General features: G+C 46.2%; 1 protein-coding gene across 1 annotated transcript; it reads right to left on the bottom strand.

Annotated features, from left to right (window-relative positions):
• Positions 1-8,127, bottom strand: slc35e4 (solute carrier family 35 member E4). Its single transcript, XM_055655556.1, has 2 exons — positions 7,105-8,127; positions 1-664 (listed from the first exon to the last, which is right to left on the bottom strand). The coding sequence occupies exons 1-2, from the start codon at positions 7,700-7,702 to the stop codon at positions 225-227; spliced, it is 1,038 nt and encodes a 345-aa protein (XP_055511531.1). The 5' UTR covers positions 7,703-8,127; the 3' UTR covers positions 1-224.
• Positions 8,128-17,851: the final 9,724 nt, after the last annotated feature.

Genomic DNA, 17,851 nt, shown 5'->3' with positions numbered 1-17,851 from the left:
TAAAAATTGAGCTATTTAATAATCTGGTCTGAAATTATAGGATGAAATAAATACAACAGTCACAGATTTATCGTACAATTAAGGAGAACTTGTGTAAAGCATTCATAAATAAAACAATATACTTTTCATTAATATCTTTAGTATCTTGTCTGCTGGCATGTTGACAAAATGTAATCCCATTGAATTATGAATATGTTATTTCCTGCCATGGACATGACATTCTTTCAGTCAGGTTTTAAATGGTCTTGCTCTTCATGATGCTTGCTTCTTGAATTTAAATAGTCTGCTATGAAGTCTGAGTTCTGATACATCAGCACACCTGACAGCGTAAGCCCGATACCAGCGTAACTTAACGCGGTCATCTCACTGCCAAAGAGGACCTGTGAAATGACGAGGTTTCCAACCATGTTGAGATTTCCCACAACATGCAGAGTGACGGCTGAAGTAAGTGTCGTGACACAGAAGCTTGCCAAATTGTACAGGACTGAGCCAAGGCAGCTAAGCAGAATGAACATCCAAAGTCTGTTGTCAGATTTAATGGATGACTCCCATACAGTGTCACTTTCCAGCAGAAACGCAGCTGAAATAAGAATACAGAAGCTTGGGATGGACATCAAATAGAGCAGGATGACAGAGTTGATCTTTTCTTCCTGAAGGAGAATACCTGAAAAAGAAGGCAGTGATGAGTGTTGTAATATTAGGTACTGCTTTCAATAAGTGGATAAAACATATAAGGAAGATATTTGAATATTACAGATAGAGGCACGAGTTAAAATTGAGGCAAGGGATAAAATCAGGAAACAGAAACAAAAACAGACAGAACCAACTGAACAGAGAAAGTGCAAAAAGCAAATGGGTAGGCATGGTGTTATTTAACATTAACCGTAACAGCAATTTTGAATACTCGGCATGTCCCACTCTATATTCTCTTTTACAACTAAATTTGAAGAGTTTCAAAACTCTGGTTCCAAAGATGAAAGAATTCCCGGTTAAAGAAGTTCTGTGAAACATCCGTAACTGGATTTCCATTTTGTAATTATTTCCATAGTAACTGATTCAGCATATTAACAATTAAGCTCAGTTCCAGGTTCCCATGAGTTCTGTAACCATACATGGAAATGTCACACTCTCCATACACAGGTTACTCAACTGCATGGTGGAACGGATTTATTTCATTCCAAGTTTTATTCCATTCCACAGTACTGAACTGTGCAGGTTGGGACCAGTATTATAACACCAGTATTATAACTTCATACAAAACTATTTTGTAATCTACTGCTCCTGCCAGCAGTGATTTCTTCCTGAATAATATTCACCAGTGGTGGATGTGACTCAAGCAACAACCTTTAAAGCGGATTCTAGAATGTATTATAGCCAGTCATCGTTACTGTAATCGAAATGTCATTTTTAATAATAGTAAGCACTGTCATAATTAAAATTCTAATAATAAGAGTCCACGGCATATAGAAAGAGCTGAGAGCCAGGGGAAAGGAAAATGAGAGATATAGACGATGATGTAGAGAGATATAGAACAAATGAATGAAAGATATGCAAAAATGTAACGATCATTCATTTCTTCTATATTTCTCTACATCAATATCTTTAGATTTCCTTTCCCCGACTTAGTCTGAAGAAGGGTCTCAACCCAAAATGTCACCTATTCGTTTTCTCTAGAGGTGCTGTCTGACCCGCTGGGTTACTCCAGCTTTTTGCGTCTATCTCCAGTTTAAACCAACATCTGTAATTCCTTCCTACACATCTGGGTATTTGTATACACGGCCTCAGCTTGTATAAGCTACATTTAGTAATATCAACTGAATTGGATGCTGAATTTATAAAAGTGTTTCTACTGTCTTAATTTGGAGAAATTAAGAGAAAATGAAAGACAACAAGTATGAAAAGTGACAGTGACACACCTTCAGATATTGTTTAACAATGGAAACTCAGATTACTACTCTGTTAAATCTCTCTCAACTAAAGATGCTGAATTCTCTTAACTGGCAACCTGGGGTGGCATGATGGCGCATTGGTAGAGTTACTGCCTCAAAGCACCAGAGACCCGGGTTCGAACGTGATAACAGGTGCTGCCTACACTGAGTTTGCACTTTTTCCCTGTGACCGCCTGGGATTCCTCCAGGTGCTCCGGTTTCCTCCCGTGTTCCAATGACGTGCAGATTTGTAGATTAATGGGCTTCTGTAAATTGCCCCTAGTGTTGGATACAACTAGTGTACAGGTGATCAATGGTCAGTGCGGACTAGATGGTCCGAAGGGCCTGTTTCCATGCTGTATCTCTAAACCAAACCTCTGTTGGACAGGTTGGGATAGTGGGCAGAGAAGTGGCAGATGGAATACAGCGTAGCAGAGTGCAGTCATGCATTTTGTCGCGGGGATGTCATGCTGAGGTTCAATAAGGTGCAGGGCAGATCGCATTTGGGCTATTGTGTGCAATTTTGGGCCCCATTTCTGAAGGATGTGCTAACACTGGAGAGGGTCCAGAGGAGGTTTATGAGAATGATCCCAGGATTAAGTGGGTTAACATCTATGATGAGTGTTTAACGGCACTTGGCCTATACCAGGCATGTGCCATCTGGTTAGGCAAGGTAGGCACTGCCTACCCTGACTAAATTTATTAAATGATAATGATTAAATATAAATAGTAAAGGCACGGGAGAATTATGCCTACCTAATAGAGCGATCTCTTAGGTAGGTATAATTCTCCATGCCTTTCATACGCAGTACATGTAATACGGGAAAGTGTGTGCTGCTTCAAGCCGTCAATTTCAAGGGGAGCTGAAGGCATCTGAAAATCTGCCTTCAGCAAGTTTCTTGGTCGGTTTTTCAAACATAGATTGTCATTATCTTAAGAGTATCGTAAGAAACAAAGAGAGAAGAATGGAGTTTGTGTACAAATAATATGTTAAGTAGATTTCTTTGAGCTAAATGTTTTTAAATACCATATTTCCCGGCAATAAAGACGCTATTTTCGGCTCAAAAGAAAGGCTCGAAAATGTACCTGCAACTTGGAGGCCGAAGGTTAGGTTGTTAGCCAAGAAAGATAGACTTGGCTATCCCTCGGAACAGCAACATCAAGAACGATGCTAGCAGCTGATGGGAAGCGGTTGTAAAGTGAGAAGCGTCTGTAAAAGGACAGCGCCATGGGGGTAGGTGGGGGGGGGAAAGAAGAGTTCCTTTCACAGCGTGTGGGGAGTCTGGCCAGGGGTAAAGTTGCGGGGAGGGCAGGAGCGTTGAGAAGGAGGGGGTCGGGGATCATGCCAACAACCAGCTCAAGAGCGGGTCAGCGGGCGACGGATAACAGGACAGCGGGCGGTGGAGCTTACTCCTTGTGTCAGTGCGAGTAACCTCAATTGGTCCCTTGTTAGCACAGACACAGGCGTGTCCTGTTATCCATCATCCACTGACCCGCTCCACTCTACGATCTTTGCTCTTGAGCTGGTCCATTCACTGTTCAGATGGAGAGCACTGCCAGAGGTGAGTGGGCCGTCAGAAGGCGCTGAGATGGCGGTCGGGTCCGCTGTCCGGTCCCAGCAGCCGCTCATTGCCACGTGAGCTACTTCCCTCCCCGGCCACAATGCGGTGGCTCCTCGCCCGGAGCGGAGATGAGTGGGTTACTGGCATGATCCCCGATTCCCTCCTTCTCAACGCTGCTGCCCTCCCTGCAACTTTTCCCCAGGGCCAGACTCCCCACACGCTGTGAAAAGAACTCTCCATCCAATTGGTCCCTTGAACTAGTATTGTCATTCAATAAGATCACAACTGATTCAACTTGTCCCGGTGTGCTCCCGTTTTTCCCACCATCTCTCCACCTGCCGTCACCCTCCACCCCCCACCCATTCAGTAATTCAGAATGAAGGAGATTTGGAAGTCTTGGGCAAATTGAAATGTTACTTTCTTTATTATTTTTAATTTTTACGGAGAGGAGAACAATCTGCGCATGCGCGAATTAAGATTTTTAAAAAAGCCGACTGACTGCCTACCCTGAGTAATTACTCACTGCACGTGCCTGGCCCATAAACCACTGGAGTTTAGAATGAAAAGAGGGGACCTCATTAAAAATCACTGAATGGTGAACGGCCTGGATGGAGTGGATTTGATGAGGATGTTTCCACTAGAGGTCATAGCATCAGGATTAAAGATGTTCCTTTAGGAAGGGGATGAGGAGGAATTTCTTTAGTCAGAGGCAGCTGAAATTGTGGAATTCATTGCCACAGAAGGCTGTGGAGGCCAAGTCAATGGATACTTTTAGATAGATAGATAGATTCTTGATTAGTATGGGTGTCAGGGGTTATGGGAAGAAGGCAGGAGAATGGGTTTAAGAGGGAAAGATAGATAGTTGGCAGGACTAGCGGGTGTGAGCTATAGGGAGAGGTTGAGTAGGCTTGGTCTCTATTCCATGGAGCGCAGGAGGATGAGTGAGGGATGATCTTATAGAGGTGTACAAAATCATGAGAGGAATAGATCAGGTAGATGCACAGAGTCTCTTGCCCAGAGAAGGGGAATTGAGGACCAAAGGACATGGGTTCAAGGCGAGGGGGAAAAAAGAAATAGGAATCCAAGGGGTAACTTTTTCACACAAAGGGTGATGGGTGTATGGAACAAGCTGTCAGAGGAGGTAGTTGAGGCTGGGACTACCGCATCGTTCAAGAAACAATTAGGCAGGTACATGAATAGGACGGGTTTGGAGGGATATGGACCAAGCACAGGCAAGTGGGACTAGTCTAGCTGGGACATTGTTGGCTGGTGTGGGCAAGTTGGGCCGAAGGGCCCATTTCCACAGCCTCACTCTATGACTATCAGCCATGATTGAATGGCAGAGTGGACTTGATATTCCGAATGGCCTTAGTTCTATCCTATTACTTATGAACATATGAACTTGCGGCATCCATGTAATAATTTATTTATTAAATGATAGCGGTGTCAGGCAACCACCACAGTTTATGAACATAAAAATTAATTTGTTTCCCAGAATGTACAATTCAGATGAGTGTGTTCTAAATATATCTACTCCATATCAAGTCTCTGCATCTGTTTAAATACTGCCTTGTGGAAGGTGACCTTCAGATAACTCATGGTTACACATAATAACAGTCTATGTATAGGCTAGTAAAACTGCAGTAGCAGAAGTTTTAACACATGTTAAGCGATAGAAAAACAAATACACAACGCAATAGCAGTTTGCAACTGTTTGCACATTCAGTTCTTCATGGTGTTAACTGTTACAACTCTGTTCAGGGGAGAAATTGTCTGATAAAGCAGAATAACTAAATAGTGAGTAATTATATCATTATAATAAACATGTTGTTCAGAAATAACTGAAGTCCACTGGCTATGCTTTATCAAATCATCATGATACAGTATTTGTTGGGAAAATAAGGGAACGATTGTGGATGATCAGCCATGATCACATTGAATGGCGGTGCTGGCTCGAAGGGCCGAATGGCCTACTCCTGCACCTGTCTATGTATCTATGTAAGATTAATGTGCAAGCTATTACCAGTGCGTAAATACGCCATGTTTCTGGTGGAAAAGAAATAAACTGAATTGTAGATTGCTCCAAATTGCTGGACTGATTAACCCTACAAGTTTCAAGAAATGGTGGCATTTAAGCAGTTAAAATATAATTAAATTTGCTTATTGATTTATGATGTGATACATATTATGCAATGCTATTCAAACTCTTACTTAGAAAGGGATATATGAAGCAGCCAATCATTGCATGTTGTAAATATATAACAACAGAACAATTGCATAATAGAAAGCTTGTTTTTTCTATATCTTAATTTTTATTTTGACTTTTTCCCATTTAACTTCCTCTTCCTTATCTAGATTGAGTAATTAACATTTTCATTGAAGGCGTTTCTATTTTTTCCACTTATCATTGAACAAGGAAAGGTGACTGCTCGCCCATTATTCACCAGATACTCTTTTGACCCTGTCCAAACATGTAATTCACATTTTCAGAGTGTTGCAGTGCCAATAATTTGGATTGAACAGCTAAGGAAAAAAACATTCTGATAAGATCTTGCTGCAGCACAATCAAAGGAGATTAACTCTGGCTATGTTTGATTTTGATTTTCATGTTAAATTGCTCTCATTGAAATTGCTTTGAGAGTACACACACTCCAACAATTGGTCTTCTGAAAAGTCCATCCCAGGGCAATTGGAAAAATAATACTGGGAAGCAACTATACCTTTCTTTCAATTTACTTTCATGTTGATATTGTTGCTAGTACAAGATGCATAGGAAGTGTCAACGTTCAGGAAATTTGGAAAGCCCAGTGACGTTTAATATTCAGGTTTAGATGAATCGTTTCACAAATTAATTCTTTCAATGTGAGTTTACTATCAATGCTTATTTCTGATTTGCCTTAGCTAAAACTACAAAGATAATTCCATGGCAATTACAGGAGAGTTAATAGCCAATCTTAATAGTGTCACATTTGATCCAAATTGAATAAGAATGTGAGGTTTCATGAAGGTTATTATTGAAACATTTGAGCTTTTTGCAACACACTTTTAAGTTGCAAGGTCAGTTTCCCTGTTTTTGCAAAATTAAATATAAATCCTAGAAATATGAAATAAAAAGGAAAATGCCAAGAAACTTAGCAGGCCAGGGAGTATAAGTGCAAAGGGAAAAAACACAATTTTTGTGATATTTTGTCAGAAATCTAACCTGCTTTTCTTTCCACGGCTACTGCCTGATCTATTGAGTACTTCTGGCATATTTTTATTTATCGTTTATTAGTTCTGAAATTCACACTTCATTCTTGACTGTGAATCGTAATCAATCTTTCTGCAATCATTCTGTCATTATTAGATTAACAGTTGTGCTTCATACTAGCACCTGGACCCATAATGCTCCAAGCAATGTATATATATATATTATTTTTTTTCTGCTGACAATATTCAGGAAAAGTAATGTTACTCATTGGTAATATGTGGGCGCACATTACTCAGCCTCATCTTATTTCTACACCCTTCTCAGAGGACAGGCTTGAATGAATACTCGTAATAACAAGCAGCTGCACACCCCACCCCAGTCAACGACAGCACCATGAAGACAATTACTGAGACACAGAACTCACTTTGCTGGATGGACTTCACTCCTCTCAACATGGTTGCAGCAAAAATGTAGAAGCATCCTTTGTGATCAAACTGCATCTCACCAATGAGACTGAATGAAGCACCCAGACAGATGGGCATCATGGCAGTGTACTTCAGAATGTGATGGTGCTTTCCCAAGAAGAGCTTTGATATGGCAATAGTAAAGAGAGGCGTGGTGGTGGAGATAACTTGTGCAAAGGAGACTTGCACGCAGTTCAACCCCATGTTTCCGAAAGCAATGGTGGCACAGAAGGTCAAGCTCAGTAAAAACACTTTCACTTTGGCAGCGGTAGATAGGCCGCTGATTTCATTTATTTGCAGATTTACGAATCCCATTCGGATCAAAACATAGTCGATAACAATGGCTGTGAGCATGTGAAGCGCGGACAGCAAGAGCGGGTAATGGAAATTGTAGACGGCGAAGATGCATTTGTTGAGGCTGGTGATGGTGGTACCGGTGGCGAGGAACACGGCGACCGCGGCCAGGGTGTGGAGAGTCTGTCGTCTCCTCGGGCTCTCCCTACTCCCTCGCACTGAGGCTGGCGGAAGAAACTCCGGGAACACATCTGTACTGGTCATGGCAACTCCATCTCTGCGTTATTCCCCCTGTGTCCGTCTCTAACGCCCTCCGCTCCTCTTCAACGTTGACATTAACCGTGGAATGGGGCTGATTTCTGGGTGTAAGTCCTGGCCATTGTAATAACTTGATTTTTGTTGGCGAATCAACGACCATTGAACACGACCTTTCACGCGCATAGCTAAATCGCTACTAGTTTCATGGGAAGGGAAAATATGACTAATTTTAATAGGCGAGAGAGCAGCGATTAGTCTACCACGCCTTGCTGTAGACTTGCTACAATGTAGCTCTGTCGGCGTCCCTCTGTTTCGCTGTGCTTGTTAGAACTAGTCTAACCCAGCGGCCTCGTTGTATCACTGTGCTTGTATCGAGTCTGTAACCCAGCGGCCTCGCTGTATCACTGTGCGTGTATCGAGTCTGTAGCGGCCTCGTCTGTGCTGGTATCGAGTCTGTAACCCAGCGGCCTCGCTGTATCACTGTGCTTGTATCGAGTCTGTAACCCAGCGGCCTCGTTGTATCACTGTGCTTGTATCGAGTCTGTAACCCAGCGGCCTCGTTGTATCACTGTGCTTGTATCGAGTCTGTAACCCCGCGGCCTCGTTGTATCACTGCTTGTATCGAGTCTGTAGCGGCCTCGTTGTATCACTGTGCTTGTATCGAGTCTGTAGCGGCCTCGTTGTATCACAGTGCTTGTATCGAGTCTGTAGCGGCCCTGCTGTATCACTGTGCTTGTATCGAGTCTGTAGCGGCCCTGCTGTTCACTGCGCTCCCGACCTCCCGCAGCCTCGGCTGCCCCCAACGAAGCGGCGCGAAGATAAATCTCCGCACGATTTATCGTCACTCCTCCAAATATAGTTTGGTGATGAGCGAGCCCCTCTAAAATTAAACCCCAAACGCCGTGCCAACGGCTGCCTGTTCTCCACCCAGTCAACGGCGAAGAAGAACAACGCGTTTGTTTTCGTCTATAGAGTGACGGCCGTAACGCATCGCGCTGAGTGAGACCAGGATGGCGAGAGCTTTGTAGTTGACGCGCACACAACACGCACCTCCTCCTTACAAGCGCAGGCACATGTTACGTTGCTTGGGGCTAGCTGTCGCTAAGCAACCTACAGCAGTTCAACACTGGAGCATTCTAAGAACATACAACGTGGACCAGATCAGCAGGGGAACAGGCCCTTCGGCCTACAACGTCTAGGCCACAGAAACATAGAAAATAAGGTGCAGGAGTAGGCCATTCGGCCCTTCGAGTCAGCGCCGCCATTCAATAAGATCATGGCTGATCATCCAAAATCAGTAGCATGTTCCTGCTTTCCCCCAACATCCCTTGATTATTTTAGCCCTAGGACATCTAACTCTCTTGAATGCATCCAGTGAATTGGCCTCCACTGCTTTCTGACAGAGAATTCCACAGATTCACAATTCTCTGGGTGAAAAAGTTTTTCCTCATCTCACTCCAAAATGGCCTGCCCCTTATTCTTAAACTGTGATTCCCCCAACATCGGGAACATTTTTCCTGCATTCAGCCTGTCCAATCCCCTAAACATTTTATGTTTCTGTAAGTTCCCCTCTCGTCCTTCTAATTTCCAGTGAATATAAGCCAAGTCGATCCAAGTCGTATGTCAGTCCTGCCATCCCGAGAACCCCACTAGTCACTGCCTGCCATCCTGAAAAGGACCTGTTAATTGCGACTCTTTGCTTCCTGTCTGCCAACCAGTTCTCTATGTCAATACCCGACCCCCAATTCCATGTGTTCTAATTTTGTGCACTAATCTTGATATAATCTGAACAAGATTCCAAGATAAACTCCTCTCCTCTGCTTGCAGGTGATCCATATCCCTCTATTCGCTGAACATTCATGTGCCTGTCTGAAAGCCTCTTATTTGAAAACCCACTATTGTATGTGCCTCCAGCACCATCACTGACAGAGTCTTAACCACCCCTCACTGCTTAAAAAAAAAACTTGCCCCACACATCTTTAAATTTTGCCCCTCTCACTTTCACCCTGCAGAAATGGTTTTCACTGTTTACCCTGTCTATGCATCTCATAATTTTATGTACTTCTATCAGATCTCCCCTCAGCCCCTGGCACTCCAGAGAAAACAATCCACATCTGTCCAACCTTTCCTTGGTTGGTAATAACTTCTGATCTGGGCAGCATTCTGTAAAACCTCTTGTGCATCTACTCTAAACCCCCCACATCTTTTCTGTAATCGGCAACCAAATCTGCACCTAATACTCCAAATGCAGCATAAGCAAGTACGTATAAAGTAGCAACATAACGCCTTGACTGTAATACTCAATGCCCCAACTACTAAGCCTACCATATGTCTTCTTTGCCATTCTTTAGTTTAGAGTTTAGTTTAGCGATACAGGGTGGAAACAGGCCCCTCCGGGCAACCAAGTCTGCGCCGACCAGCGATCCCCGCATACTAATGCTATCCTTCACACACTGGGGATAATTTACAATTATACCAAGCTAATTAACCTGCAAACCTGTATGTCTTTATAGTGTGGGAGGAAACTGGAGATTCCAGAGAAAACCCACACAGTCACTGAGAGAACGTACAAACTTCGTACAGACAAACACCTATAGTCAGGATTGAACCCGGGTCTCTGGCGCTGTAAGGCAGCAACTCTACTGCTGCGCCACTGGACCGCCTTACTTTATCAACTTATGTTGCCATTTTCAGGGATCAAGATCCCCATGATCTCACCATACATCATTGCTGTTAAAGGTTTTGTCATTAACTGTCTACCTTTCCCCTACAACCGGGAAACTGCCCGAAGGATCAGTGGGACTGGGAACCCGCCTGTAGGCTTGGCGGACGGTGGAAGCAGGAGGGAGCCCCTGGAGACTTTGGACGTTACGAGCAAAGGCCGGTAGGAGGGTAATGCCTGCAGCACCTTCAAGATGGTTGCCCCGGGACACAAAAGTGGCTGGACAAGGAGATTGACATCAGTTTGCGGGTCAATCCGGTCAAAGGCGATGGAGGATGGAGGAACTACTCCAGTAGACGGAGAATGCAGGCGGACCAGACTTTGGAAATTATGTCAAAAAGTGGTGGAGCTTGCATGTGTAAAAATTTAAATGTTGTTATAATAGTCAAGTCAAGTCAAGAGAGTTTACTGTCATGTGTTCCAGATAGGACAATTAAATTCTTGCTTGCTGCAGCACGACAGAATATTGTAGGCATGAATACAGAACAGATCAGTGTGTCCATATACCATATATTCCTTTATATATATATATATACATAAATAAACAGACAAAGTGCAATAGGCTGTTATAGTTCATAGTTTGTTTGAAGATGTGTTTAATAGACTGATGGGTGTGGGGAAGAAACTATTCCTAAACCTGAATGTTGCAGATTTCAGGCTCCTGTACCTTCTACCTGATGGCAGCGGAGAGATGAGTGTGTGGCCAGGATGGGGTGCGTCCTTGATGATGTTGTCAGCCTTTTTGAGGCAGCGGCTGCGATAGATCCCCTCGATGGTGGGGAGGTCAGAGCCGATGATGGACTGGGCAGTGTTTACAACTTTTCGCAGCCTTTTCCGCTCCTGGACGTTCAAGTTGCCGAACCAAGCCACGATGCAACCGGTCAGCATGCTCTCTATTGTGCACCTGTAGAAGTTTGAGAGAGTCCTCCTTAACTCTCCGTAATCTTCTCAGGATATAGAAACGCTGATGTGCTTTCTTTAAAATTGCACCAGTGTTCTCGGACCTGGTGTAAGAGCCAGGTTATTGTGCTGGCACCATTTGGTCAATCGGTCGATCTCACCTCTATACTCTGACTCATCCCCATCAGTGATACGTTCCACAACAGTGGTGTCGTCAGCGAACTTGATGATGGAGTTTGCACTATGTCTGTCTACGCAGTCATGAGTATAGAGTGAGTACAGCAGGGGGCTGAGCACGCAGCCTTTAGGTGCTCCTGTGCTGATTGTTATTGAGGCTGACACATTTCCACCAATACGGACAGACTATGGTCTGTGAATGAGGAAGTCAAGGATCCAATTGCAGAGCGATGCGCAGAGACACAGATCTGAGAGCTTGGTCCCCCCACCCTCACATCAGTCTGAAGAAGGTTTTCGACCCGAAAAGTTGCCTATTTCCTTCGCACCATAGATGCTGCCTCACCCGCTGAGTTTCTCCAGCATTTTTGTCTACCTCTGAGAGCTTGGTAACCAGCTTGGAGCGGATGTTGGTATTAAATGCCGAGCTGTAGTCAATGAATAATAGACTGACATATGAGTTTTTGTTGTCCAAATGGTACACAGCAGAGTGTAGAGCCAGTGAGATTGCATCCACCGTTGATCTGTTGTGGCGGTAAGCGAACTGCAGTGGGTCCAGGTTTTTATCGAGGTACGAGTTGATTTGCGCCATGATCAGCCTCTCAAAGCACTTCAATTAGTAAGTATGCAGATGATACTTAGATAGGTGGTGTTGTGGATAATGAAGTAGATTTTCAAAGTCTACAGAGAGATTTAGGCCATTTGGAAGAGTGGGCTGAAAGATGGCAGATGGAGTTTAATGCTGATAAGTGTGAGGTGCTACATCTTGGCAGGGCAAATCAAAATAGGACGTACATGGTAAATGGTAGCGAATTGAGGAATGCAGTCTGTTCGAGGGATCTAGGAATAACTGTGCATAGTTCCCTGAAGGTGGAATCTCATCTAGATAGGGTGGTAAAGAAAGTTTTTGGTATGCTGGCCTTTATAAATCAGAGCATTGAATATAGACGTTGGGATGTAATGTTAAAATTGTACAAGGCATTGGTGAGGCCAATTCTGGAGTATGGTGTACAATTTTGGTCGCCAAATTATAGGAAAGACTAGACCAAGTGCAGACCCGTTGGGTTTGTTCCCCCAACGAGCTGTTGGGGGGGGGGGGGGGGGAAGCAGCATGCAGCGTCACACACACTAACTATCCCCCCCCCCCGCACTCACGCTAATTACCCCCCCCTTGATATAATATTAATATTATTAATTTGCTTCTTTAACCCCATAACCACCCTATCTACTGATGCATAGCCCCCAACTTATAACCATATAACAATTACAGCACGGAAACAGGCCATCTCGGCCCTACAAGTCCGTGCCGAACAACTTTTTATTCCCTTAGTCCCACCTGCCTGCACTCATACCATAACCCTCCATTCCCTTCGCATCCATATGCCTATCCACTTTATTTTTAAATGATACCAATGAACCACAGAGGGTAGTTGAGGCCAGTTCATTGGCTATATTTAAGAGGGAGTTAGATGTGGCCCTTGTGGCTAAGGGGATCAGGGGGTATGGAGAGAAGGCAGGTACGGGATACTGAGTTGGATGATCAGCCATGATCATATTGAATGGCGGTGCAGGCTCGAAGGGCCGAATGGCCTACTCCTGCACCTAATTTCTATGTTTCTATGTTTCTATGAACCTGCCTCCACCACTTCCACTGGAAGCTCATTCACTTGCAGTCACATCTAGAGGGGGGGGGGGGGATGAGAGTGAAGGCAGAGAGAGAAGGGGCAGAGACAGAGAGAGAGACAGAAACACAGAGAGAGAGGCAAGTGGGAGAGGAGGGTGGAGAAGAGGAGAAGAGGAGGGGTGGGAGAGGGGGGGAAGAGAGCAAGAAGGTGAGAGTGAGGGGGAGAGAGAGGGGGGGCTGAGAGGGGGGGGTGAGAGGGGAGAGGTGGGCAGCAGGGAGGGGAGAGGGAAGGGGTTGTGGAGAGGAGGAGATGGAGGGGAGAAAGAGAGGGGGGAGGGGAGAGAGGGGGAGAGGGGGAGAGAGGGGAGGAGGGCGAGGAGGCTAGGGGAGGAGAGAGGGGGGGAGGGGGCGGGGGGAGGGGGGGAGGGGGAGAGGGGGGGAGGGCGGGGGGAGAGGGTGTTGGAGTGCTAGAGGGGGGAAGGGGGAGGGAGGGGCAGATGGGGGAGAGGTGGGGAGCAGGGAGGGGGAGGGAGGGGAGATGGAGTGAAGGGGGTAGGGGGTGGTGGAGGGGGGGGTTTAGGTGAGGGGGGGGAGGAGAAGGAAAGGGTGAGGGGATGGGGAGAGGAGGGGTCGAGAAAGAGGGGGGGGGGGGGGGGGAGTAGGGGGGGGGAGGGGAGGGGGGAAGGGGATGAGGAGGGGGAGGAGGAGGGGGGGGAGAGAAGAGAGGGGGAGGAGGGGTGTGAGGGGGGGGGGAGGAGAGAGGGGGGGAGGAGAGAGGGGGGAGGAGGGGGGGGAGAGAGGAGAGGGGGAGGGGGAGAGAGAAGGGGGAGAGGGGGGGGGAGAGGGGGAGAGGGGGGGGGAGGTAGAAGAAGGGGGGGGGAGGAGGGGGGGAGAGGGAGGTGGGAGCTGAGGTTTGGGGTGAGAAGAGAGGGGGTGTGGCTGAGAGGGGAGGGGGGAGGGGGAGGGGGGGGGTCAGGGGGGGAGGAGGAGGGGGGATTGAGAGAGTGCCTTTTTTATTTCAACCCAAAAAACCATTTGCAGGCAGTGCTTTTTTACTTTATCCATATTTTCATTTTCAAACCACATTAAGGGTACTTACAGTAGTGTGGACATGTGTTCAGTTTTATTCACAGCTCAGAGAAACGTGACCCTCTGCCTTCCTCCATCTTGTAGAGACTGATTGAGGCACACCACTTGCAGAGACGGATTGAGGCACACCACTTCCTGGTTTTATAGTCCCTCCCCCCTGCTTCCAGCAGGAGCAGCAGAGAGAATGGAGAATTTTGTAAAATCATTAATATCTCTGTCATATTTCATCGACGGGAAAAATCCTCGGCACACATACGGCGGAGGAGGGCTGTGAGTGAGGTGGCCAAAAATGATGGCCGTAGGTGGCGGCGTTCTCTCGGAAACAGCAGCAAAGATCGCCAAAACCTGGTCAAGAACAGTTTTAGTAATATAGATAGATAGATGTCAACAAAATAGAGAGAGTACAGAGGAGATTTACTAGAATGTTGCCTGGGTTTCAGCAATTAAGTTACAGAGAAAGGTTGAACAAGTTAGGTCTTTATTCTTTGGAGCACAGAAGGTTAAGGGGGGACTTAATAGAGGTCTTTAAAATGATGAGAGGGATAGACAGAGTTGACGTGGATAAGCTTTTTCCATTGAGAGTGGGGAAGATTCAAACAAGAGGACATGATTTGAGAATTAAGGGACAGAAGTTTAGGGGTAACATGAGGGGGAACTTCTTTACTCAGAGTGGTAGCTGTGTGGAATGAGCTTCCAGTGGAAGTGGTGGAGGCAGGTGTGACTTTATCATTTAAAAATAAATTGGATAGTTATATGGACGGGAAAGGAATGGAGGGTTATGGTCTGAGTGCAGGTAGATGGGACTAGGGGAGAATAAGTGTTCGGCACGGACTACAAGGGCCGAGATGGCCTGTTTCCGTGCTGTAATTGTTATATGGTTCATCACCACAGACGTTTGTGCCACTGGTCGATAGTTATTGAGGCACGTCACCTTGCTTTTCTTGGGCACCAGTATTATTGATGCCCTTTTAAAGCAGGTTGGAACCTCAGACCTCAGAAGTGAAAGGTTGAAAATGTCCGTAAAAACTCCAGCCAGTTGGTCTGCACAGGTTTTTAAAACACGCCGTGGTATACCATTAGGTCCAGGTGCTTTCCAAGGGTTCACCCCTCTGAAGGATCTTCTGACGTCAGCCTCATTGACTGACCGAAATACCATCACAGCGAATGGGGGCTCGGGAAGGCACATCAGTGTTCTCCCTATCAAAGTGTGCGTAAAATGCATTGAGCTCATCAGGGAGTCATGCTTTGCTGACAATCGAGCTGCCTCCTGATTTCGCCTTGTAGGAGGTCATAGCATTCAGGCCCCGACACAGCTGCCGAACATCTGTCTCAACCTTCAGCTTGGAGCAGAAGTCCCTTTTGGCCTTTTTTGTGGCCTTACCAAGGTCGTATCCGGACTTCTTGTAGACCACTGTATCTCCTGACCTGAATGACTGGGATCTGGTCATCAGAAGAATGGGGATCTCAAGGTTTCATCCAAGACTTCTAATTGGGAAACACTCGGAAGGTTTTTGTTGGGATGCAGTCTGTCAGGTCTCGGGTTTGATCTAGTTTCTGTTTCTTATTGTTTTTTAGTATTAGAGTGTGCATTCTTGTTTTATTTTGGTGTCTCGCATCTCCTCTTGTTTCAGGTCCCATTTCCTGTCAGGTCGTTTACCCTCATGTGATTATTGGCCCCGCCCTGATGTGTTTCACCTGTGTCTCATTATCCCCTGCTAGTCTGTATTTAAGCACTTTGTGTTTTAGTTCTCATTGCCAGTTCGTTGTGTATGCTACTTGGTATCACCTCGGTCCAGCTCTAGAAATCTTGTGACCTCGACCATGCCTGTTTTTCGACCTCTGTTTTTTGCCTGCTCCTAGATTGTACTGTTGCCTCTGTTTTGCTTACCTGTGTACCGACTTGGACCAATTAAACTCTGAAGACTGATCTGCCCTGTGTCTGAGCCTGCATTTGTGTCCTCCTCCTTGTTCAGTTCTGATATTACGAACTGGCCAACAATGGACTCAGCGGGCTCTGATCTTTTTCGTGCAGCGCTCCATAAGCAAGAGGAGCGCATCTCGCATTATGAGGGTCATCTCACTTCGATCGTCGCTGGGTTCCGGGACGTCGGCGAGTGTCAGCAGGGGTTCCAGGCGGACATCGGTTCACAGGTGAACACTTTAAGTTCTCGGTTTGAACAGCTGGTTACTCGGCTGAATTCTTTGTTTCCTGCTGCGGCTCCCGTGCCTGCCGAGTCTGTTTCCTTGTCTGTGTCTCCAGGAGCTCTGAGGGCCATGGCTGCTGCAGCATCTCCATTCGTCCACCTGGCAAGACCGGAACACTTTTTAGGGGAATCGGAGAAGTGTAGACCTTTTTTGATTCAGTGTGGACTGCATTTCGAACTTCAAGCGGCTTCCTTGCCATCAGAACGCTCAAGAGTAGCCTTTATCATCACGCACCTGTCGGGTAGGGCGGAGGCTTGGGCCACGGTGGAATGGTCTCGGAATTCTCCTGTTTGCCAGACGTCGGTCCTGTTCATGGAAGCTCTGTCTCGCACGTTTGATCACTCTAATCCTGGCCGAGAGGCTTCACAGAACCTGGTCTCCATGAAACAAGGAAATCGCAGTTATGGATTTTGCTATTGACTTTCGAACTGTTGCTGCTAAGAGTGGATGGAATGAGGCTGCTTTGTTGGATGCTTTTCGCCATGGATTGTCTGAAGCTATCAAAGATCAATTGGCTCCACTAACCCTGCCTTCCGACTTCGAGTCTATGATTTCCCTGGCTGTCCAGATTGACGCTAGGCTCAGAGAAAGAGAGCGAGAGAGGAGATCGGCAGCAGTTCGTTCCTCCTCCCAGCAGTGGCGGCAGCGTCGCCCTTCGCCTCCCGGTCGGGACTTGTTCCCTCTCGGCCAGTCAGCCTACAGCGCCACCTGTCTCTTCGGAGGAGCCCATGCAGGTGGGACGAGCCAAACTCAACCCGGAGGAACGGCAGCGCCGCCTAAGGGAGGGGAGATGTTTTTACTGTGGTGAACTGGGACATTTGTTGAACAGCTGTTCAGTAAAAGACAAGGCTCACCAATGAAAGAGAGGACATTGGTGAGTTGTACCACTCCTATGAGCCGTTCCTATCGTCAATTGTCGACGGTACAATTGTTGGTGCATTCCCAGTGGCACTCCCTGCAGGCTTTGGTTGATTCTGGGGCAGATGAGAACTTCATGGACATTCGCTTGGCTGATGAATTGGAGCTGGAACGTGAACAGCTTCAAGATCCTCTGGAGGCTAGTGCACTGGATGGGCGCCTACTGTACAGGGTAACTCACCGAACTCAACCTGTTCAACTCATCATGGCAGGTAATCACCTTGAGACCATCAGTTTTCATCTCCTCGACTGTCCTCTTCATCCTCTGGTTTTGGGGCTCCCTTGGCTGTCTTACCATAATCCTCACATGAACTGGGGTACTGGGGAAGTAATTTCTTGGGGGAATAACTGTAAACTCATCTATCTGCATGATTCTTCTCCTGAGTCTATGAAGGATCCATCAAGGAGCAGTTTGCTGGGATCTTCCAGGACCACCCTCCAGCAGCCTCCCCGTTCAAGGGAGGAGGATTTTCCAGATATCTCCAAGGTTCCCTCATGTTATCTAGACCTAAAGGAGGTGTTC

Source organism: Leucoraja erinacea, chromosome 25, assembly GCF_028641065.1.
Source record: "Leucoraja erinacea ecotype New England chromosome 25, Leri_hhj_1, whole genome shotgun sequence".
NCBI classification, from domain to species: Eukaryota; Metazoa; Chordata; class Chondrichthyes; order Rajiformes; family Rajidae; genus Leucoraja; species Leucoraja erinaceus.
This window is presented reverse-complemented; position numbering and strand designations above follow the sequence as displayed.